Source organism: Meleagris gallopavo, chromosome 1, assembly GCF_000146605.3.
Source record: "Meleagris gallopavo isolate NT-WF06-2002-E0010 breed Aviagen turkey brand Nicholas breeding stock chromosome 1, Turkey_5.1, whole genome shotgun sequence".
NCBI lineage: Eukaryota > Metazoa > Chordata > Aves > Galliformes > Phasianidae > Meleagris > Meleagris gallopavo.
Genome location: NC_015011.2, coordinates 64387277 through 64410651, shown reverse-complemented (window position 1 = coordinate 64410651; position 23375 = coordinate 64387277). Strand labels below are relative to the sequence as shown.

The window sequence follows — 23375 nt, the reverse complement described above, 5'->3', positions numbered from 1 at the left end:
GTCACTGAGCACGACAAGGCTGAGAACAGTTTTCCCACCTCTTATCTGGTAATTTTAAAATAAAAGATTCCAAACTCCTTGTATATGTAACCTACCATTGTGCCAATGTTATACCAGATGAAACAACTATAATGACACAAACTCATTTTTAGAAATGATAACTGTTGGGAATTTGGAGCAGACAGCTTTCAGTACTCTCAAACCAAAGAGTCATTTTCTGCTAGAACTAGTTGCTGGCAGATTTCTTCCTACAGATTTAAACCCTTTCTGAATTTACAGAAATGAATAGTGTTTTGGGGGCCAGCAACACCTATATTAACAGGAAATTAGTACAACAGAGGCACACCACTAATAATTTTAGGAATTTAGAAATTTCTGAAGCCTTTGACAGTTGCAACAACCAAATGATGACACCACATTTCTGTGTATTAGTTTATTTAATTCTTTATCGCCACTAAGAGCAAGTAAATTATGTTGATACAATTGGTAAACATATACATTCGCTAGAACCTCCCACAATCCCACAGAGCTAAGGGAAACATTAAGGATGTTACAGGATTAATGCTTTCATTCTATAATATGGATATATGGCTTTCATACAAGTTTAAAAAAATTGAAAAGGTAACACACTACTAGCTTACAAAATCAATATACAAACTGGAAAAAATAAAAGAAAAAAAAGGAACAGCATAAAGAACATAATCCATGAGAAGATATATAGAACTGGTTTAATAGATATATACAGAATTAGAAATCCATTGAACATGATACTCAAGCTTTAATTTGTTATTTTGACTTTCATTTCTTCTCTTACTTAGCACCCAAACCACAGGTATCAAGAGGATTTCTGTTTTGTTTTGTTTGTTTGTTTTTAATTTTTTTCTTTTCTTTATTTTTTCCTCACTTTTTCTTTGCAGAGAAAAAGCCTTTTTCTTCTTAGGTTTCTATGTTCACACTTAATCAGTTCTTCCACTTTGAAGCTTTGAATAAGGCCCTTCCACATTCTTATTGTGACAGAAGAGAATGTCACTTTGATACTAAGTCCTATTGGCCATTTCGTTGGTGTGTGTTTGCATTTTCCTTGGGCACAGCTATCCTTAAAATATTATGCTGGGGAAGAGAAGAAACCTGACTCTTCAGCCTATATACTACTCTTTTATTAAAAAAAAACAGAACACAGGCCAAAAGTTCTCTCACTTCTGCTTTAGCTTTAAAACATGGCAGCACTAGTTGTCACATTTTGAGTTATGTATGCTCTTTTTTATATACTTTTGCTTCAACGTACATGGATCTTTATATGTATGCAATATGTATGAGCATATATTTAAAGATGCTGTGTTTGACTGACATCCTGATGACATGGTTCCTAGCTCCAAGAGGCAACAGTAGTAGCCTGCATCAGTTGCAAGTCCCTTCAGTGTTCACCACAGTCTCTGGACTACCAGAGCCATTTTCTTCAGCTGTAATAACCTAGATGAGCTATATAATTATAATATAGGAAGTGTAATGAATCACCCATTGAGAAAAGCTAGATAGTGTCTGGTTGCCAAGCAGATTAGGCTGAGGGAATTCAAACAGTATAATTAATTAAATGAAGTTGGCTAAGGATAAAACAGCCCTGCAGAGGCTATTCATTTTCCTAGCTTTACATCACAGTATTCAATGCTAAAGCTTTCGTACAGTCTTTAACTTTGAATGACTTTCCAAAATAGGAACACTTGGAGAGTCTCTGTTTTGTTTCATCAGAAAAATCACACACTGGACTCACGCTTTCAGTTTCACTGTGATTTTAGATATGTACTTACTTTTTAGCAACTTGTGACATCAAGACACTCCACATTTAAATGGAAAACTGCAGAAATGATAGAGGGCTTGCACAGCCCTACCAATGTGATGACAGAGAAGATAGCCGAGTTCTCATGTTTTCCCTGAAATATTTCTGCTCGAGTCAGAGTGATGGGGCCACAAGGCAGAAGAGTGGCAGAAGGGGAACATTAGAATAATTATTAAACCTCATTGCTTAGTTTTAATCCAAAAGTACATGACCATTTCTGTTTCCATGAAAAACACTATCTAGACCTTCTTCAAATTCAATTATCCATGGAGTTTAATAGGATCCTTCCACATTCTAATTTGCTCAGACAGTACTCACTATACATAAAGCTCTATGCACCATGTTTCTTCTCTTTAATCTAAAGGTATAAGAGAATGCATTGGGAAATGATCCAACTTCTCGCTCTGTTTATGTAGCTAAGGGGGTCTTCTGTTTGAGAGTAGCCATTCTTTCACCACGCTCTCTACTCTTCATTATATGTGATGCACTTCTTTCCCATAGGAAGCCTCACTCAGGTTGAGCTATGACAGAGCAAGCCACCCTCCCAACAGATACAGAGAACTGATTTGCTCATTCTTATATTACTTTGTTCACTGTCATCTTCTGATGAACACGTGTTCACTGTTTCATTTATTTTTAATGTTAGAAGGTCACAATAACAGGTATCTGATGGTAGAGGCTTGCTGGGACTGTTTTACAACAAGTCGGCAGGTAGTGGAGCATATATTCTTTAGTATTAGGAAGGATTAAAAATGTCTGCAGATGTTAGATGGGAGGTAGATTGCCTTAGCAAAATTGTTGGAAAACCTACTAATACTATCAAAATTAGGGGTGAGCAGTGGAGGGCAGGCAATAGGTGCAATCTGTCCCCATGCAGGAGATAATATGGTTAGAACTTTGCATAAGATACTCTCCTAGAGAGTTTTAAAAGATTGAATAAGAGATGTCTACCCTCATTCACATGCTTCCCCTTAGTATGAGAATTTGGGAGATGTAAAAGATTACTGTGTCATGTCAGAATGGAGTACCTGAACAATATTTAGCTTTGGAAAATCAGGAGGTTTACATTGTTAATGTTGTTGCAGAGCAATTCCAGTAGCAACTGAGTACAAAAAATATATTCATGCATAGGAAAAAAGAACAGACTCCTAGACTGAACGAAAGCCAAGCTGTCTCCTGATGGATGCCTTCTTTTGAGAATGGAGTGGGACCCCTCCATAATTTCAATAACATCCTATAAACGCCTAGTTCTCATTAAGGCACAAATAAAGCAAAGCCAAAAAGCAAATGTGACACCACGTAATCCTGTCTTCTCTAATCAAAGAAGTAAGAAAAAGAAGTTTGCATAAAATGCTCCTGATAGTATTTTTTTCTTCTTGACATTGGCCCTGTGAACAATGCTACATTGTCTGTTGATATGTTTTATAATTATTACTCCTGTATTTCTGCTTATTTTTCTCCCTTTGAAAAAACAATACCAGTAGTAGTATGATTAGAAGGTGAGAACCAGAAATTAGAATTTACCTGAATGTACAGCAAATGTTTTCCCCTGCTGGGGCCTTACCCTAAAACATAACTTATGCTATAGTCTTCCCGCACTTAGTAGTCTGTGAAATATGCCAGGCTGACAAGTAATGATTCTCTTTCAATAGGGGCACTTCTGCCAGGAGACGTGCCGAAGTGTTAAAATGCCCCAATCCTCAAATACTGATTTAAATCAAGATACAGACAGCCTAATTGCTTGGAAGCATGGCTCAGCTTACTTAGAGGAAGTAGTGGGAGCTATACACGAACTACCCTAAATTTAAACTTGCTGAAATCCAGAGACTGGATGCAGAATCTCCCTTTTCTGATGTTCAGCAACTCACCTCTCTCTTTTCTGAGCACTTAGATCTCCCAGAAAAAGGCTACCATTTGAGTAAAGTATGATATATACACGTTAACAATAAGATGTAAATATAAATCCAGATGTATGTGGTTGAGAGGTACAGAGGAAGTCATCCTATTTCACGTCCTTTGCTCACAGGACTGTTGTACTTCCTGCTGGTCCTAACATGATGCTTTGTTTGTTTGATTGCTTGATTTCTGTAAATTCTCTCCATGGACGCCCTCCACTACCATTGTAACAATGGGAATTTGACTGACCTCCTTCAAAAACTATCAGGAATGTTACTTTTGCAATCCAGATAGGCAGTAAGGGACAAAAGGTGATGGAGGGAGCACAGGGAATTTGTTTTCTTTTTACTCACAAAAGTAGAAAACAGAAGTCATATCTAAGGTTTGCAAATGAAGAGTCATACTGTAAGTCTCAGCATCAATCCCAACTCCTGCCAGCACCCTGTGAAATGTGGACTAGATTATCATGTAAAACAATGTTGCAACAGTGTCTACACTCAAAGTTGAACTACTTCAAGTGAACTGATGCAGCATTTAGACAGACAAACCTTTGGTGAGTGAAAAAGCTTCTTCCTCCCTTTGTCGTCAATCAGATCTACCAATTCATTAGTTCAAGTCTGAGGCATAAGCAAAGGCAGACCTGATCAGACCATAAAACAAAACAAAACAAAGAAAACAAAATGAAAAGAAAAAAAAAAAATAAGCACCCAGCATCACCAAATAAAAGCCTTTATGAATTGCAACTTGTCATTTTGAGTTTGGTCATTGCATGTCCACCATATCTGGGACATTAATTATATCACTGTCTCAGGTATGTCTAGTAGCATAGTCAAAATAACGAGGACATCAACAAAGACTGCAAAACTCATCCAAGTAGTCTGAGTAATATTTGTGACTAGTCTATCCTGAGCTATGTGCAGTCTGGTTTCAGAAAGGTTTGGGAATGTCTACAGAAGGACTTGCCTCACTGTGAGTCCAGATCAGCTATAGTCCCCATGTGAGAGAATAAAAGAGGACAAGCTCTGCTTTTTTAATTTTTATTTTTGCTTAGAAAAGGGAAGTGAGAAGATAGACCAGTAAAAGACTCTGCATTTCTATAAGCTAATTCCAAAAGAGCATTGTGATTTACCCAGATGATTGCACCCTGATGCAGTTTCACTGAAGTCAATGAGTATCTGCAGGAGGAAAAGGGAGACTACATGAGACTTCCTGTTGACCAGCAGGCAAAGCCTGGGGCCTACACCAATGGTGAAGCTTACTTCTTGCTTATGAAATGTAAGGTTTATAATTTTCAAATGGTGATTCTTAAAAGAATTTGAGCACTGAAATCCCATAGGTTTCTTCTAATATATCTGGTCTGAAAGTTGTTTGGCTTGTAAAACAATCATTTACCTGACAATATACCAACTCATTGTGGGATCTTTTTTCTCCTTTGTGGCTTTTTTCAGGACTCATAATCATTAGAAATATTTAAAATCAAACAAATAGAAAAACAACAGGTTTTATATTTTCTTTTTTTTTTCATTTTTGTAGTTAAAAAAAAATTAAAAAAGAAAAAATCTATATTTAGGGCTAAGATTTTCCAAGGTGTTCTTACTTATTTAAAAATGGAAGAAAGCAAAAGGTACCATTTTGACATTTTCATTCTGTTTTACTAATAGACGAATAAAACTAAAAATTAATTTCATTCTTATTTGTTTCAATTCTCATAAAATGTCCCTTTTTCTGGTCAGAAATATGAGCCATCTTAGATAGTTTCCAAACTGATTTGTTCTGTTACTTCCCAGTAGACAAAATTTCTATTTTCAACCAGCTATAGTTAAAATCAACAGGAAGATTCCCACTAATACAAAAGAGAGTTAGGTCAGGCAGAATAGCAACAATTTCAATTAGATTTTTTTGTAAAAGATATTCTCCATTCTGGAGAAAAAAAAAGAAAAAGGAAGAAAGAAATAAAGCATGTTTTTCCTTTTCAGGTAAAACAGATTACATTATCATTCACCAGTGTCAATATGGTAAAACAGGAAAAAGAGTTTTGCTATCCTTCCACCTAGATATTTTTGTAGAAAGTATCTTTTCTACAAAATCCTAAAAATTTAGGACCATGATATATCAAACCACTGAAAGATTTTACAATTTTTACTGCCAGGAACCAAAATACAAACACCACTGTTCTTTACCCAGACTATGACAGTTAAGAATGAACATTCATCACACAGAAAAAAATTCTTTGCCTGCAAATGCTCAATAAAATGCCCCCATGCTCTCCTTAAACAAACAACTTCATACAGTTATCCAGATGGAACTTAAGAAACAGTATTTGTTTTTTGTTTCAGACATACAGTCCTAATTTTAAATATAACTGCACCCAACCAGACTCCTGCATCCATACGGGGTATCACTGGGTTAGGCAGGGCTCTACACAGGTTCAGATTCTGCTTGCATGGAGTAGTTTCAAGACTGAGACCTACAGCAAGACTTGAGAAAAAAGTATTTTGAAAACCTCTACACTGTTCAATATGCAATAGACAGAATTTTTTCTAAATGAGTTTGGAGTCCTTTATCACAGGCCTCTAAAAATTGTTGTTAGCGTTATACATTAAAAATAGTGAAGTAATAAAAAAGGATATTTTTTGTCTGTTTGCTTGTTTCCTTCTATTGTACCATTAAGCTATAAATAATTTTAGGATAGAATGCCTAGGTATAAATGAAACTGTTAACCAATCGTGTTTGCTGATGTCCCTTTCTCACATTGCCCAAGTTGGCTCCATTAATCCAGCATCTTCTCTTGTTTCTTGCCTTCCTTTTTCTTCTTCTTGGATTCTGTCAAGACAACAATAACCACAAACAGTCAGCATGTAAAAGTCCCTGTAATAAACTTCATCCAATATCCCTGAAAGCTCCCCTTTAGTTCTCTATACACATAAGAACAGATTTTGTTTCCTGAGCAGAGAAAGGGGAAACTGAATGAAATGAATATAAAATGAACAACTGAGAAACAAGGGAGGATGGAAATGGGGTGCACGTCTAGTTCAGTCCCTTCCTATCTGAGCACAACCCTGCTTGGCATGCAGAGCATCATGTCAGGAACTTGTTCCAAAAACAAGAAAACAGCAAGTGGCTCCTGGAGAAACCAGGTCATGGCTCAGCAGAGAGCTGGAATAAAGCTCTGCACACACTACCCACACACATACCCCTCCCTCGCTTCCTTTCTATTTCATTGTTTATCTTTGGCTTTCTCTGAATACGAAGTTAACTCCAGAGCATGGTAAGAGCTCACTTGTTTCTTCAGTTTCTCCATTGCCAGCCCTTCTCCATTTGTTTGGAACAAACACCTGTGCACACTTGAGAGGCAGCAGAGGTTTGGCGTGATCTGTCCAGCTGATTAGTACCAATAGGAGCAATTGCTGCTCTGACTAATGTGGGGTGGGTAAGGGAACAATGTGAAGATAAAAGTGTACATGTTGTATCCACAATAACTTCCACCATAATAAAGGGTAATGCTGTGTTCTATGCGGAGAAGAATCGACAAAGAGGCATAAAAAATGAATAAGAAATGAAGGGGATTAGATACTTTTATCCCACATACAATCTTGCAACGGGGCACTTAACAACTCCGAGAGAATGAATAAATCCTCTGAATATCACTGTGAAATGCATAAAAACAGAGACCACAAAGATATGGAAAATGGGTTTCTGTGAAGTAACTGCCTGGAAAGAAAACAGTAAGCAGTAGACTCATGTTTGCCTTGACATGGGTTTCACTGATAGACACTTCCCTCCTTTGAATTCTGCCTTTATTCCTTCCTTCTCAGAGGTAGAAAGAAAAAAATAGTCCATCTCAGACGAAGAGGTAAAGCAACATCCATCACCCTGAATGAAAAAGTGAGCTCTTGGTCTTTAAGGAGGTCTTCTTTGTGAATATGATTAATTTCTCCTTACCCAGTTCATGTGACACGAACAGTCAAATAGCCATCAACTCTGGTAAAACTATTTTATTAAGGAAGCTCTGTTGATATCCTTCAGATAAGAATAAGGCTAAAATACCTTAGAATAAGAAATAATTGCTTTCAGTTTGAAAATGTGAAAATTATTTTTATTATTACTATTATTATTTCTCTGCCTGTTTGTGTGAGTGCATGTGTATGCATGCCTGCAGCCTGAGCCATCTCTAGAAACTGGTATTATTTTACAAACTATCATTACAAAATATTATTTTTCATTAAGTTAATACAGAATTTGCACGCAGCTGAAGCTTTCTGCTTTCTTTTTCCCCTACTACTTTTCTGTCTCTCCTTCTAATCTCTTTTACTCAAGTCTTTCTCTAAATTTCCCATTATATCACTGATCCTCCTGGATTCTGCACTGCATTTATTGTCCTTTCTCTCTCCCTTTTCTATGTTTTCTGAGAAAGAAACAACATTTTATCAATACAGTAGTTTATCAAGACAAGCATTAGGATTTGTAAAATCTATTCAAACCTGGCACACACAAAAAAATACAAAAATAAAAAATAAGGCACTCTGTAGGCTTCAACTACATTCACGTACATTCACGAAAAGAGATGTATGAATGTTGGCTGACTAATAAGAGTACACTATCAAAGAGAACAATATGTGCAGCTCACTTTTGGGATGATGTCACTTATTACCAGGAGAAGGTTTTATTCAGCAGTCAGTGATCAAATCAGATTGCCGTCTCAAAGACTACATCTTGCACTTGACTTAAGGTCCCAGCCTGATGTCTGCATCTACTTCTCAGTGAAAGGGAGAAGCTAAACTCACTCTGCTGTCCACCTTGCAATAATCAATCTGCAAATCACATAAACTGCCACATCCATCTACCTACACAGGGAAGTGCTTTTGCTTGATGCCTTGGGATAACAAAATGCTCCCACCTGGGAGGTCATTCCTCTCACACTGCCAGAGCTTAATCTTTCAGATAGTTTCGCTGTATTGATGCAAAGCACACTTACTCCATGAAATCACATGTAACCTCAGAGTTGTGGCAATATAAAACAGCTCAAGTATTTCCCAGTCCTTAGGCTCTTTTAAAAACTCTACCCTAGACATCAATATCCATATAATGACCCATCAGAATATTGCTGTTCATACTGTCTTGCACAAGTGCCCTCACAGCTACCCTCCACCTGATTTGACTGTATTCAGGTTATAGACTACAGTATCTCCATGGCAAACTGCAGAAAGTTGCTTTAAGATGCGTTTTGTTCCTGTTTTCTCACTGCTCAGATCTCTGCTAACATTTGTGTCACTTGGTCTTTCACTGTCCTCATATTTATTCACCCTAGACTGCTGCCTCAACTTTTATGTGCTTTAAAGTCATCTCACAAGCCACACTGTGATCTATGCCATGCTGATCACTTTGCCAGCATTTCTCTTTCCATGGTAGCCAGCCATTCTATACTGAAAGGGTCACCATGCCAGCAGTGTCAGCCCTGACAACACGTTCAGAGTTCAGTGCCAGTTACCTCAAAGCTCAACAGCACCATACTCCTGCTATAGGCATCTACAAGTTAAGGGGGGAAAGATCCCCAAGACACACCACCACCAATAATCCCATTCAGATTCCTACTCCATATAAGAAAATTACCAAAATTAACTTCACCTTAGCACAGATTGAATGCAAGACCATCTCAGGCATTTCCTTTCAGGTTTTTTAATGTGATCACTGCCCTCTGTCAGAATCTGCCGTAACTCTTCAAGCTATGCACACTGAAAATAGACTTTATGCTAGGAAAGCCACTATACTGCTTTCCACATCTCACTGACTCCACAAAGCAGCTTGATTTCAACAATTTTTGGGGCTGTGCCAGAAGGAAGAAAGAAAAGGAACACAGTGAACAAAGTCTACCTTGAGCAAAACACTGCCATCTGCAAGAACCCTGGGGTCAACAGCAGTCTCCTTCACCTCACCTACCTAGTTAAAGCAAAATCTGTAAAGACAGAGCTATGACCCTGAGCACTGGTTGTGTATTAGCTACAGAAAATATATTTGCTGCAGACAGGTGCTACCAAGAATATGCAGTCACTACAATGAGGTGATCGAAACTGATGAAAGCCAGATTCATACCAGACCATACTAATTTTTTAATCTGAATTCTAATTTTAATCTGAATCTATACACTGCATTACCTGCTTCAAAAGTAGGTGGTTTGATATGTTTAATACTGAGTCAGACATTTACTGGAGGTGTTTTTATGAGCTACCTCTGGGGAATTCAGGATCCATAGGAGGACGGAGCAAGGCAGAAAGCAGGATCATCACCTGTGCAGTGAAAGGAAGGACACAGATAGACATTTGCCTGTTCCTCTGAGTGCACTATGTGATATTGCCCCAGCCAAACTATCCTTCCACCTCAGGCATGGCTTAGCACACAGCAGTTAGCTATAACTCGTCCAGGCTTCCTTCAAATCAAGGAAATACTCAGCTTTACCACTCCTATATATCCCTGCAGCAAAACAAAAGGACAAGGAGAGTGAGCTATGCATAGTCCAGAATATTAATGAGAATGGTAAAACTATCCTCAATTTTTGTGTCTGTTTTATAGCATGTGCTTTCTGCAGTCCCTCCCCCTTCTCTCTTATCTCACAGTGAGAGAGCTCTTGTGCAGCTGGAGGCTAGAATCTTGGACCTGGGCAAATGCAAAGAGCAAATTCTGAATACTTGTCTGTTCCTGCAGAGAGCAGCAATCAAGCACTGCACAGACATCTAGCTCCCTCCAGAACTCAGAGCACTTCTAGTGAGATAAAAACACCCACGTAGCATAGTCAAATAGCCCTGCAAGAGCCAGCTGCGTTGATGCACACACACTTGATTTTGTAATCATTCAACACCCTGAACAGCCTTATCTTTAAGAACTGTTCACAGGATTAAATGCTGAATTGTCACGGGCCCAAATCTGCATGAAGACCAAGAAAAATGCAGCAAATTTAAGGTGAGGACTTCACTGAGTAAACAAATTAATCTGATAAGCAATTTGAAACGGCAGCAATTCTCCTTAAATAACTGTCTTTATTCTGAAGCTTCATTCTTACTGCGCCTGCAGTAAAGGAAAGTAATTATATCGAACAGAAGACACGTACGATGTGAAGCCACTATTAATGAATAAGGTACAAAAAGGAAGTAATTGCATTTTAATGGGAGCCAAGCATAGAAAGCCAGGACTTGCATCTATTTATTTTCCTTTGTTGTGAAGAAGGTAAAAATTCACTCATGGATTGCTGAACTCCTCCTATACATGAGATCAAGACGTACTCCCAAAGGTTGTAAAAACCCATTCAAAATTTCAAAAGCTTTTAGAGCTAGGCATTTCAGCACCAGGTGTTCGGAACACAGTTTTCTCAGGAGTTAGCAGTCTGTCCCACTCAGTACAGAGGAAGACAGGTTTCCTAAAGGGCTCTCCCTCTTTTACTGGGCTAAGTATCTCAGAGCACTCAATTGCTGTGGAGGTGGTGATTGAGTGCGGGTCAGTTCTCAACTTTGAGGAAACCAAGGATTTTGTTCCTTGGTAAGAAAAATAAAAATAAAATTAAAAAAAATTAATAATCACTGTACAGTGATCACTGTACAGGGCTTCACCCTGCTCTGTAGGAACAGAAGCAGTACTACCTCATGATTTCCATGATTATAGAAGCCAATCTGTTGTTTCTGAAATGCCATTTAAATGTGGTATTTTTTCCACTGCTATAGAAAGAGAAGTATTTACTTTCTCTGAATCACTTTAAGAAGTTAAAAAAAAAAAAAGCAAAAAAAAAACTACAATAGCAATTTTGTTCCAAAATGAAATCTTCTTACAAGGCTCTCTGAACAAAGCAGAGTTGTACCAGATAGAAGCAAAAACAATACTCCACTAACTAAACACTATAGAAGGCAACTCTACAATGAATCAATGACCTTGATGTGAATTTTACTTTGTTAATGTATTACAACTGATAGTATCCCCTACACGTAAGCTCTGCATTTAATCACTGCATCTTCTTGACTATAAGTGTTGCTCTGTTTCTCCAAGTCACTCTTTTCCAAGCAGGTTTTGTTCTGATTCTCACTTTGCTCAACTTACATTCAGGATGGCCTTGAATTTGAACACAGTATGGACCCAATTCAAACTGAAAGGTGGAGCTGCAGACATATGCCAGAAAGATATTGTATGATGTGTTATCTATAGGGGAACTGCTAGATTTATACTGGTTACAAACAATTTATCTGAAAAAGAAATGGACAAAAGAGTCATTTGTGGAAAATGGATCTTCTTCTCATTTTCTTTTAGTCTGAATCACATGTATCAAAGCCATTAAATCATTCAGAAGGTCGTACTGCTAAACTTTTCAAGCAATGTCTGTTTTGCACTCAGTGACTGCTGAAGGGGTCTGTCTAACTGGAAGACAGTTTTCAGAAGTGGGTTATTTTGTTCTTCTGTTTGCTTCTTCTTATCATCTGGTATGTTTGCTTTGCTGACTTAGGGAAAGGACATTTTTACTGTTCTTTGTCATGTTCTACAATCAGCACAAGAGAGACACCATCTTGGCTGGCTCTTCAGCTGTCTGTCTCAGTGGTACACAAGATCCATCTTAATACCCACGAGACAGGTGCAGGAATAGACTGATACATTCAGAATTTACTCTGCATTCACGTGTCTGCAGGAGACTGCTGAAAACAAAAAGTAGTAATAAGCTCTTTGGAGACTGGCATTTCCCTATATCCACAGAGAAGCAAAATGCTACATTGCAGACATTGCAGCAGTTCATACGTCAAACTGAGACCAGCAAACAGCTGTTCTGCAGAAAATTATTTGCTATGTACTGTGAATAGAAACCTCATTTTACGTAGTTGGTTTTTGAAAAGCAGACGTGGACATTTCTCAGTCGCGCTCTGTGCATCTGCCCCCGCCTAATTTACCCTCAGGGAAGGAGTACAGACTTTGCATTGGTCAGTTCTTCACGCTGAAGAGTCGCCTACAAAACTTTTGCAGTAAGCCCAGATAGGAGAAAGGATATAGAGAAGATGATGTGGAAAATAAAGCTTGAAAGGAAAGGAAGTGAAGAACTAGAAAAGGAGAGGACAAAAAGGAAGGAACAGAGCTTTCTCTCTGTTTCACTGCTGGGAACAGTAATGAGTGTAAACATTTGCTGATGGCATATCTTTTATCACAGTAAGTCCCACAGCTTCAGGCATTTCCACGGTTCAAGGGCAGTGACTAATGCCAAGGAGGCTGGCCTGCTCCTCCAAGCCAGGAAAGTGAGACAATGAGCACGTAAGAAAATTGGCACATAGAGCTATTTAAACTTTCTCCCCAGAAGGTCTGTACTAAATACTAAAAGAAACTCCTGCAGGCATGAGAGGGTTAAACAAGAACATTTATCACATCCAGTTTTTCATCTTATTAGTTTGCACAGAAAAAAAGCATCTGGGATACGAACCAGAAGGTAAAAAACATGGAGGTCAAGGCTTCCCATGAAATTTCCCTGTCTTTTTTAAAATCACCTGTTAAATCTGCAGAACAACTAAAAATTGAAAACTACTTCTTTTAAAAATATCTTTCTCCCTCTCCTACATGCATTTACTGCTCCCTGGAATCAGGGATGTGTGAATCAGAATGACAGTACAACTGGATGAAACGCTCAAATTATTTGTCCAAAAAGTCTCATTTTCCAAAAGTACAAAAGCATTCTTGAAAGAAGTTACAGGGGAAAGCTTTCAAGAAACATAAGGAAGGAAATAGAACCAGAAAGAAACCTCCATTTGAAGACATCAGAATTTCATTAGCTTAGGCCTGCAATGGCAGCTTACTAGCAGCTTGAGGCTGGTCCACACCGTAACCATCGTTCTGTTCTGTTTTTCTTATATGGCTTACTCTTGTTCCCACTTAAGTTAATGAGAAAAATCATTTTTCCTCATGTTACAGCAGCAAGAGGCCAAGCCACAGAAATGTATCTCAGAGACTCACAGAGTTCTCTGTGAGTTTTATTTCATCTTGAAATAACAAGCCTCATCTCAGACTAAGGGAAACACAACCAAGAATTTAGTACCCAGTCTCACCCCTCTAGACCACCATTTCTCCTCTCAATTTTCACATTTCTCAGCTCCATGAGACATGAATTATTCATGGCAAAACTGCCTCTCACAATGCAGTACTCAGTACAGTGGCACCCTTTTTCAACCAGGGCCTCTGGGCACTCATGCAATACAAATAGTCATGATCATAGCAACAACAATAACAGTCGGTCATGCTGTTCCTGCTGGGCATCCCCCTGCCAGTCTGTCCCACAGAGCTGAGATCACTGTACTTCACTGCAGGCTCCTGGTTAGTGCCAGGGAACACTCTTGAATGAGTCTGCCTCGTGCCTTCATAAGAAGAGAGAAACTTTCCAATTTACCTTTCAGGTTTTTGTTTAACTATAGCAGCTGTTGCCTAATATGAGAAAATCCCTCATTTTTATATTTAATTAGTTTAAGTAGCTCCTATTATTCTGCCTCCTGTAATACTAATTATTACGCTAGCTGCATGCCTGCATGACTAATGAGTTACATTAAAGACAGGGAGTTCTGCAACCTTCAGAGGGAGACACATCAAATAAAACAAAATCACAGTCCTAACAAATCATTTATTCTCCCCCTGCATTTCCTCCAGCTACTCTTCAGAAGAAGGCATTTTTTTGCTGCTCAAAGACAAACTTGAGGGAGGGCACCACGGAAAAAGCAGATTGCCTACCCTGTTACAAGCTGTCAGTCTTTTTTTTTCAGTGCTGCAGCCAGTTTGTCTGAGCAACAAGTAGCTGCATATCCGGTGAGCAATTCATTCAGAAATCGTCACTGTGAGCTCCTTGCAACAACCAACAGCCAAGTCATTCTGCCAAAGAGCAGATAGTCTGCCCTGGCAATGCTGTTAGTCAGATGTCCTCTCTGCAGGTAGGAATCAAAGCTGTAGTGCCCAGAAACCACATGTTGCATTCTGCTTCTGGCACCAAAGTTGGTAGAGGAATATATCTGCTCATTAACAAAAGCCCAGCTCTATGTTTTGACAGCAAGCTCCCCTAAGAAGACGCAAGGTAAGTTAATGTCAAACACTGTCATAAATCCACTGAGATAATTAACATCAAAATGAGACCCTAGTTAAAGATGGTAGTTCAGACAACCCAAAGTAAATTGTCACATTCAGATAGTTGCAGACTGGGAAAAAAGGGAGCAATTCTGCTAGTAAGAGCATGCAGCCAGGAGTTAACAGCTCCTACCTGAGCATGTGCACCTGTTACTGTAATTGTATGATCCTGAAAAATCATTTAGCCTTTCTGACTTTCAATAATTATTATTGTTTACATTGTACTTCCTCAGCTCTTTGGAGTGATTGTAGGGTTATCTGTTCGTTTTCTGGAAATTCTTCCTGTAAAGTTTCCTACATAGAAGTAGCGCAGGTTATTTATTTTGCTATTAACTCTTAAATAAAGCTCTTAAAACAATGGGAAATTAGTAATAACACTGTAGGAGCACATACACTGCCAAAGACAGGAAATGTGCTGAGGCATTGCTGGAGCAATATGCTACACTTGATCTTCATTACAGAAAAGACACTGTGGCCATTATAATCTATTGCAAGTCTTGCCTTCCTCTGAACAGTCTTTAAGAGCATGGGTACTGGATGACATGATCTTTAGATGACACTCCAGTTATTAAAGACAACAGTGGCATAAACAGTATTAATGTTTGCCGGCTCTAGTAAAATTGTTTTTCTAAGTGTCCAGGTAAACTGCTTATCCTATTTCGTTTTATCTTTATCAAAGGTATAAATAGTTCAAAGTAAGAGAATTATAGAGAGAGAGAGAGAAGAAAAATAAGGACAGAAAGCCTGAGTGAAAAAAAGAAATAAAGCCTACCAGGCTACCTAGCTCAGTAAAAATAAATTCCTCCTCTCTCAGCACTAAAACCAAAATGTTTTCTGAATCCTGACAATATCCCATTCTTTTCCTCTCTGGTTGGAGAGGAAACCTCTGGAACCTGAACAATCATCAATCACATTTGGGTGGCCATGAAGCAGGCCAGATGGAATTTGTCGGAACCAATTTCTGCTCTTCAGTGCAAGTTGGCCATCAGAGCAGCTGCTCAACAGAAGTGCCTGATTCTTTTGCATCCATCAAGATAGTTTAGGGATAACTTGAACATCCCTGGCACTTCAGACACTGATTAGAATATGCAGTTGTATGTATTAGAGGAGAGGTGTCTGCTTCTGCCAGGATCCTGTGATTATTGTTTCATCCTTTCCAGCCTTTGTGACAGGACTTCTCAGAACTTCATTTCTGTACTAAATAAACAAAACCTGGTGTCTGGGATATCAATGTCACAGCACTGACAATCTCTCTGTCAAAATTGATATTCAGTACACCAGTTTTCACTATTTCAGCACAGCAGCCCAAGACCAAGCTATTGTCATCCAATCCAAGAGCATCTCATAAAAATATGAAAAAAAAGAGACCATTAGGAATCCAGATAAAATTCAAATTCCTAAATCATCATCTGCTCTCCCTCTTGAAACCAATATTAGAGGTTCTCTAATAATTCTCCTCTTGCAAGCAGTGATCTCCAAGACTACAATCCATTCTTAGAGTGAGCTGTTCAGAAAAAAAACAGTGAGACAGAGCAATTGCTAATAAGGAAAACATACAAAAGGTTAAAGGAAAAAATATCCAGGAATTGAAGTTATTTTCCAAACTTCAAAAGATTCAAAAGGATTTTAAGGCTTTTCCATGAATGCTGGCTAATGATAAATCCAATCTTAGATCACCAGTTTATCAGAAATTCATTAATTTCTAATGCTAATGAGGTTGTCCTGGCTTAATTTAGCAGAATTCTTGCTGCAGATCAAGAAAGTTCCTCATTAAAAAAAAAAAAAGACATTCTTGTCAGTGAATCTGACAAACAACCCTTTGAATTTTTTTATGTATAGTTTTTTTTCTGTTAAACATCATTCAAACTCCCCAAAACAGTACTCAACTTCTAAAGTAGTTCAGTGAGAGGAACGTAGCTTTGCTACGTTCATGAGCTGAAAAGCAACAACAGAGCAGCATTTATGGATGATATCAATTTATTTGTGCTATTCTCAAAGAGCAGTGAAGGTGAGGAAGAACTTCAGCTATGAAAATGTGCCAGGTGAAATCTGAGACACGGTGCTGCACTGGACAAGTCTAGATGGAAAAAAATTCTGACTTACATTCATTCTTGGATTCTTAACTAATCATATTAATTCATTTAAGAAAAAAAGTATTCAGGGACTACTGTGGAAGTCTCAGATAAAGATACTTGCTCCACATGCAAGCTGTGAGCAGAAGAAAAACATTTTAGATAATGAGTAAAACTGCGAATAAAAAGAAGTGTTATAATGCTGTTTTCTTTTTCAATACAAATCTGTAGAGGACAGGCTTGAAACACTGTGTAATCCAGTCACTTCATCTCAGAAACTATTTAGTGATAATAAAAGGAATTTGGGCAAGTTCATTAGAAAACATTCTTATCATGGACAGATTCTAATACAGCAAAACACTTAAGTCAGAAATTTTACTTTTAACAGCAGGCAAGTGACAATAAATAACAAAAGATACATTAAGCTGCAGTTGATTGGAGAAGCTAAATGGAGGTTTTTACTTACCCTAATAATAATACCAAATCAAAAGAAAAAACAATGCAATGAAGAGGTTACAAATACAACTAATGAAAGGAGAAAATCAGGCCACGGGAAAGAGGGCTAGTCAGGAAAATTATTGAAACAATTCTTTTTTCTGAATATATTGCTACTTTTCAGTGAAATAATCTTGGTCATCTCACATCCATTTTTGGTACTCCCAGCCTATTGCTGTCACAGATGTTCTCAGTGATGAAGTTCTCAAAGCCTGCACTGATCCAAAATGTAACAGTTAAGCAGTAGAACAGATTCCTTTAATCACAGGACCCTCGCTTACAATTCTGTTGTCAATGCCCACAGATGCTAGAGAACCACTGCCTTTCTACTCCAAGCAATCACAGCGGCAACTGATGGCATTTTCAGGTTTAGCTGCATATGAATACAGACTTCACACAACACTACACCACAGGAAAAAGATTGCTGTTTCCAAATAATGTATTATATGCTTTCTTCGCTTGTAGTCCTGAGTTGCTGATGTGAAGCTACAGAAGAAAAGGAGGCCTAATATGTATCTGTAGCCCATTTCAAGTGTTCAAGCAGTAACCTAGATCTTACTTAATGGTTCCAAAGAATTATATTTATTCTATTCTAACTATAATTGCATACAGATTATTTTTTCTTTTACCTAGATACAGATAGGGACTTACCTCCAGCCTGTAATTTCCCTCACCTCAGGAAGCAAACAGAAATATTCTTCATTTCAGCAGTCAGATTTTAACTCAGTAATGAAGTTCAGTAAGGCACATTTCACACAGTATTCAACTGCTTGACCTAATTTCTTCCTTTAGTTCCTCCTAGTGCTGTCAACACACTAACCAGTGCAGTTCCTAAGCAGTCATACACACTGATCTGCAATATGGACTGCTTATCTTCAGTTCAGGGCCTAGGCAGACTGCAAGTGTTTGACTTCCACATTTGCTGCTCCTCCTAATGCCAGCAGCAGATGAATGAGCAGGTGGTAGACAGGAAGATGCTGTAAGATTTCTAATGCAAGTCAAGAGAGCAGAATTTCTGCCCAAATTTATTATGATCACAAACCTACGCTTGTACCTATTTCAAATCAAACAAAGTAAGATTTTCTGTTTAACTAGCACCACATAATTTTCTTGCTGCAGAGGGTCACAATCCAACTTTCAGGATTAGAGGAACTCCAATGCAGAAATGACAAATGCTCTACTAGGACACTGCCTTTAGAGTTGTAACATGAAATGTCCCTGTACCAACATCATCAATGCTCTGCTTTGTTTCCCTCTCTTCCAGAAGCCATCAGTAGAGCCCACTGACTCCGCAGAGGCAAGACTGGGTAGGAGGCTGGGGGTGGCTCGAGCAGCAGAGCCCTTCTGGCAGTACAAGAAGAAACTTCATTCAATGAACTCCCAAATGCATGGAAATTTGCAAAAAAATAATAGAATAATAATAAAACTAAATCCTTCCCTTCTAACTAATAAGCAATAAAATTACACAGCTCCAAGCCCTTGTTACATTTATTCCCACTTTTATTCCCTCTCAGTCATTTCCATGCCCAAATGAAGATGTTTATTGCTGCTAATTCAACCAAGTCAGCTGGTTTCCGGAAATCTAGTTGTATGCTTTCTGCTTCACAACTTGCATTATCCACAGGTTCTAGACTCAGCACTTATCTGGTAGCTCCACTGAAGGTGTGCACAGGCAGAGTGCTCCACAGATCACTGGTGCACCACCACCCACAACTGGAAAATTGCTCATCCAAGTTCCACCTGTCACCTCTGATCACATTTATTTCTATAATTATCCAAATATTCAAAGCCTGGAAAGTTTTTAACCTAGTCTTCAGCAAATGCCAGAGTAACATAGCTTGTATCATTTACATAAAAAACATTAGTTTGACTGCTTAAACAAGATCTCACAGCTTTAGCTTCCATTATAAATCATCCTACGTACATAACATGTGCTATTGCCAATGAAAGAATACGTTAAAAGGCCTTAATAACTAGAAATAAAATAAGTTTGTCTAAGAGACACTAGGAAGCAAAATGAGCACATGCCTTCTTTTGTACTAGGAATTACAGTTAAATAAGACATTAGGTGGTCTCATGCCTGCTGTCTTCGAATAAAGAAACCCAAAAGGTACAGAACACCTACATACCCTCTTTTCAGCATGCAGTGAGCAAAACATCCCTTGAACACTACATGCCCAGGAGGAAAGTAGTCCCTTTTTCATTTCATCATTATTCAATACCAAATGTCAATATGAAAGGTGTGTTTATCTCAATAAGACATGTTCTTGCATGCTATTATTGGAGTGTTCTTGTCAACAAGTGAGTTATGCAACACTTCACTCTGATGGTCTGCTGCACATCAACAAAATGGTGGCAACACATGTAGTCTAGGGATAAAACTGGGGTCCTAATCTTCAGTTCACTTGTCTGTTACTTTTCATTTACTGTATAATGCAGGAATATTGCCTGCCTGACAGCTGGGAGACAGGAGAATGCAGACTGAGAAAAAGCTATGAGAGTACAATCTCCTGTTCCTACTGAAGCATGTGAGACGTCACAATTCCATCAACCTAAATGAACTAGTGTGCAACGATCAGCAAATTGAATTTACCTTGAGGTTTGGGTTTGGTAAGCTTCCCACAGGGCTTTGAGATTGTGACAGTCTTCTGGCAGTCAGCATTATGAAGAGCTCTCTTTAGGTTCCCAGTTCGAGTTTTCAAGGCAGTATTCAAGTCACATTCTCCCCAGGCCTGGAACTGGTATTTACACTCTGCTGCAATGAGTAAATAAATGGTAATTTTTTAAATAGAAGGATTGAGAGTGAAAACAAAAATGTTATCAGTCCAGTAGGAAAGAGCAACAATATAACCACTTTCTTCACAGACAGCCAGTGCTCCTAGACAAAAGGATCATGCAACTAGAGAAAGGAATCCCAGGAGAATTTTAAAAAATCCTCTGCTTTTGCATGAATATTGTGTTATTGTCAATACAGAATGTAAATAAAATGAAAATATATTGAACTATTAAGATACACTATAAAGAAAAAAAAAAGAGAAATGAAAACTCTGTTCAAGTTCTGTATGATTGTTCCTCCATTTGTGTGATGCCAAAGGTTAAGAGATAAGGGTTGAATAGTTTCAAGAAGATATGTGCAACTATGGTCTTGTCAAGTCTGAAACTGCTGCTGCACTGATTGCTTTGGAAAGATCACAGTCATGTCAAAGCCATACAAGCTGTTTGTTAAAAAAAAAAAAGCAGCTAACTTTGCAAGAGTTGCAAAGATCTGAGTTCTGGACAGACATCTTGCCTGGGACAGGTCTGAGATATCTTTCTCAATTGCCACATATAAACTTTATAAAATGATAAAACAATCTGGCCTCCATTTAGTGCACACACACTGGTAACCACCCATGCTCCATGTTCCAAACCACGTATCACAAGGACCCATAAAGCCAGTAGTAACCATAGCGGAGATTCACAGCTGTGAGAGAACAGATGACTCTTACACTGCTGCCTTAAATAGGGTTCTACACCACAGGAAAACAGATTTAATCGTGCTGCTGGAATACTAAGTTTACGACATTAGATTATCTGGATTCTCTGCCGGAGGAGCTGCTTTGCTCTGAGGAAGCTGCCCTCTATGCCTCAAATAATTTAGTTGCACAGACTTGAAATTTGGAGGCACCTTGTCTGCAGAGCTAAGAAGAAAATATAGTCTTTCTTCATCATACTTCAGTAAAAAGAAAAAGAACAGTCCCTTGAAAGTGTGATGCTTACCTCCAAATTGCTTCTTCCAGTTGCAGGGAATCTTACACTTCTGAGTCTTGGTGGTTTGTTTGCACTCTGCTCCAGTGCGAGTGCCCTCACGCGTCCCCAGGCCGCAGTCTCCATTGGTGGGCACACAGACACTCCACTGCCATTCCCCACAGTCAGACTTCTTGGCCTTTTTCTCTGGTGGAAGACAAGGAAGCAAACACAAGATAAACAGTCAGTACTCACAGCTGATAGGGAAATGTCTCTTCACTAAACAGTCACAGCGCTTGAGAGAGTAAATATGGAAGACGTTTGTAAAACAGCTTCACCAGCAAAAAATCTGGCGTGCCCTTCAAAATTCTGCAAACATTTCAGCCTCTTAGGCTTTAACTCCAAATCGCGATCATTCAAAGTCAGTTCCACTACATCTAATAGCCAAATCAGACTGTCATCTTCAGAATGGGGAATCTACACACCCTCAGGGGCAGGGACCACTGAACAAACACTTGGAAAAGGACATTCCTCTGCCTTCAGTGGCTGATGACACATAAATATATTCACTTTCATCTGAAGCAAACCACACTATGTAGATACAAAATTTATGTGCTGACATTTATGTGCTGGGATTTGAGCACCTCCTGAAAATAGCAGAAACTTTTCACTTGGCATATACCGTGTTACATTTTATGCCAGATTATAACCAAATCTTCAAAGGCGAATAAGAAACTACATATAGAAGGATATGTAAATACAAGATAATTATGGTTCTTGATCTTCCTAATGTAAACACTCAGAATTTGATCAGAACACCTTGAAATGCTGATAGCCTACTCAGGTTTTGTTTCTTAGGGACGAAAGCAGGTGCTGTAGGGACAAAAGTAGGGACAAATCCAAGTGTTGACCAAAATAATAATTAAGGCCCCAAGTATCACATGTAATTTTAAATAATCTTATATAGAATGATTTGTGCTTTCGCTCTTCCGTATTTTATAGTGTTTCCTTACAGCCACACTGATTAGAAACATCTTTTTTTTTAATGGGAATACTAATTCTAATAGACTAACAAGTCATATTAACCAGTGTGTAAGCAGCATGTAAGTAATTACAGAACCATAGAATTGCTCAGGTTGGAAAAGAACTTAAAGATTATCAAGTTCAGCTGCAATGTAACCATACTACCCTAAAAGATATAAGATCTTAAGAAAAACACCATAACGTGCAATACTTAAAAAACATCAAAAATGAGTTTGATAGATGTCAGTTTTCCACTCCAGGCCTCTGTCCATTGCAGTGGGGTCTGAGTTTATCACTAGCAAAAAGCAATTACCACTGGATGTCTGGTTGTCTGTTTTCAGCACAGAGTTCATTTAGTCCTTTACTGGAGGATTTTCACTCTCATGGCACTGGTGTCCCAATTGAATATAACACACCAAATGAGTCACATGATAACTACTCTTTCATTCTTCTTATGTGATTCTCCTTTAGCCTAGTAGGAACCTATTCTCAGCAAATTTTAAGGAAATATGTCTTGCAATACCCATTCTGTGATAAACTGAGGACTTAGTCTCTGATGCTCTCGAGCTGCCAGGTTTCATGGAAACTAATTCCTGTTTTCCTACTGAGCATAGGAAAAAACGTCTCTGCCACAAATATCTATCATGCATGTCAAAAGGTTAATGAATGCCTTGTACTGTCCCACACATGCAATCTGCCTCTGGGATTAACCCTGTATTACACTAGACCTTACCTGGTTTCTCTTTCTTTCCAGCCTCAGTGGTACTCACTGCTGCCAGGATGAAGACAAGTGCCAAGAGAACAGCCGTGAACATTCGACGGTGCTGTTGTTGCTGTAGCATTCTGGGGAAAAATGAGATAAAAGAAAATTGGCTTGGTTAGATTGCAAAAGGTGGGATCCCATCAAAATGGCAGCTACAGCATTTTTAGGAAGCTCAGCTTCAGGGACAGAAGACACATGGAAGTCAAACACAGTTAGCTCCGTACAAAGAGAATACAAAGATTTTTAACATTTATTTTCCAGTCCCTGTACTAAATCCCTGATCAATGTCACTCATGCTATGGATGAGTTCTGCCACAGAATAGTAATTATTGCTCTCTGTCAGAGAATCAAGACTCATGATGGGCCTGAAACTTCTTCTTTCCTGACATCTGGCTGTAATTTATTGTGTACAATTTTATATAGAATATGTTTTGTGTTACATCTTACCAAT

At 38.5% G+C, this 23375-nt stretch overlaps 1 protein-coding gene across 2 annotated transcripts; it reads right to left on the bottom strand.

Moving 5' to 3' along the window:
* Positions 1–418: 418 nt before the first annotated feature.
* PTN (pleiotrophin) lies at positions 419–23029 on the bottom strand. Of its 2 annotated transcripts, XM_010714621.3 has the most exons (5): positions 22895–23029; positions 21172–21345; positions 20006–20167; positions 6482–6553; positions 419–4905 (listed from the first exon to the last, which is right to left on the bottom strand). In XM_010714621.3, exons 1-4 carry the CDS (start codon positions 23001–23003, stop codon positions 6501–6503), a joined length of 498 nt encoding a protein of 165 aa, XP_010712923.1. In that variant the 5' UTR covers positions 23004–23029; the 3' UTR covers positions 419–4905; positions 6482–6500. The 2 variants fall into 2 exon arrangements, with proteins under 2 accessions (XP_010712923.1, XP_003202474.2); XM_003202426.4 differs by having other exon boundaries at positions 419–6553.
* Between the last annotated feature and the right edge of the window lie 346 nt (positions 23030–23375).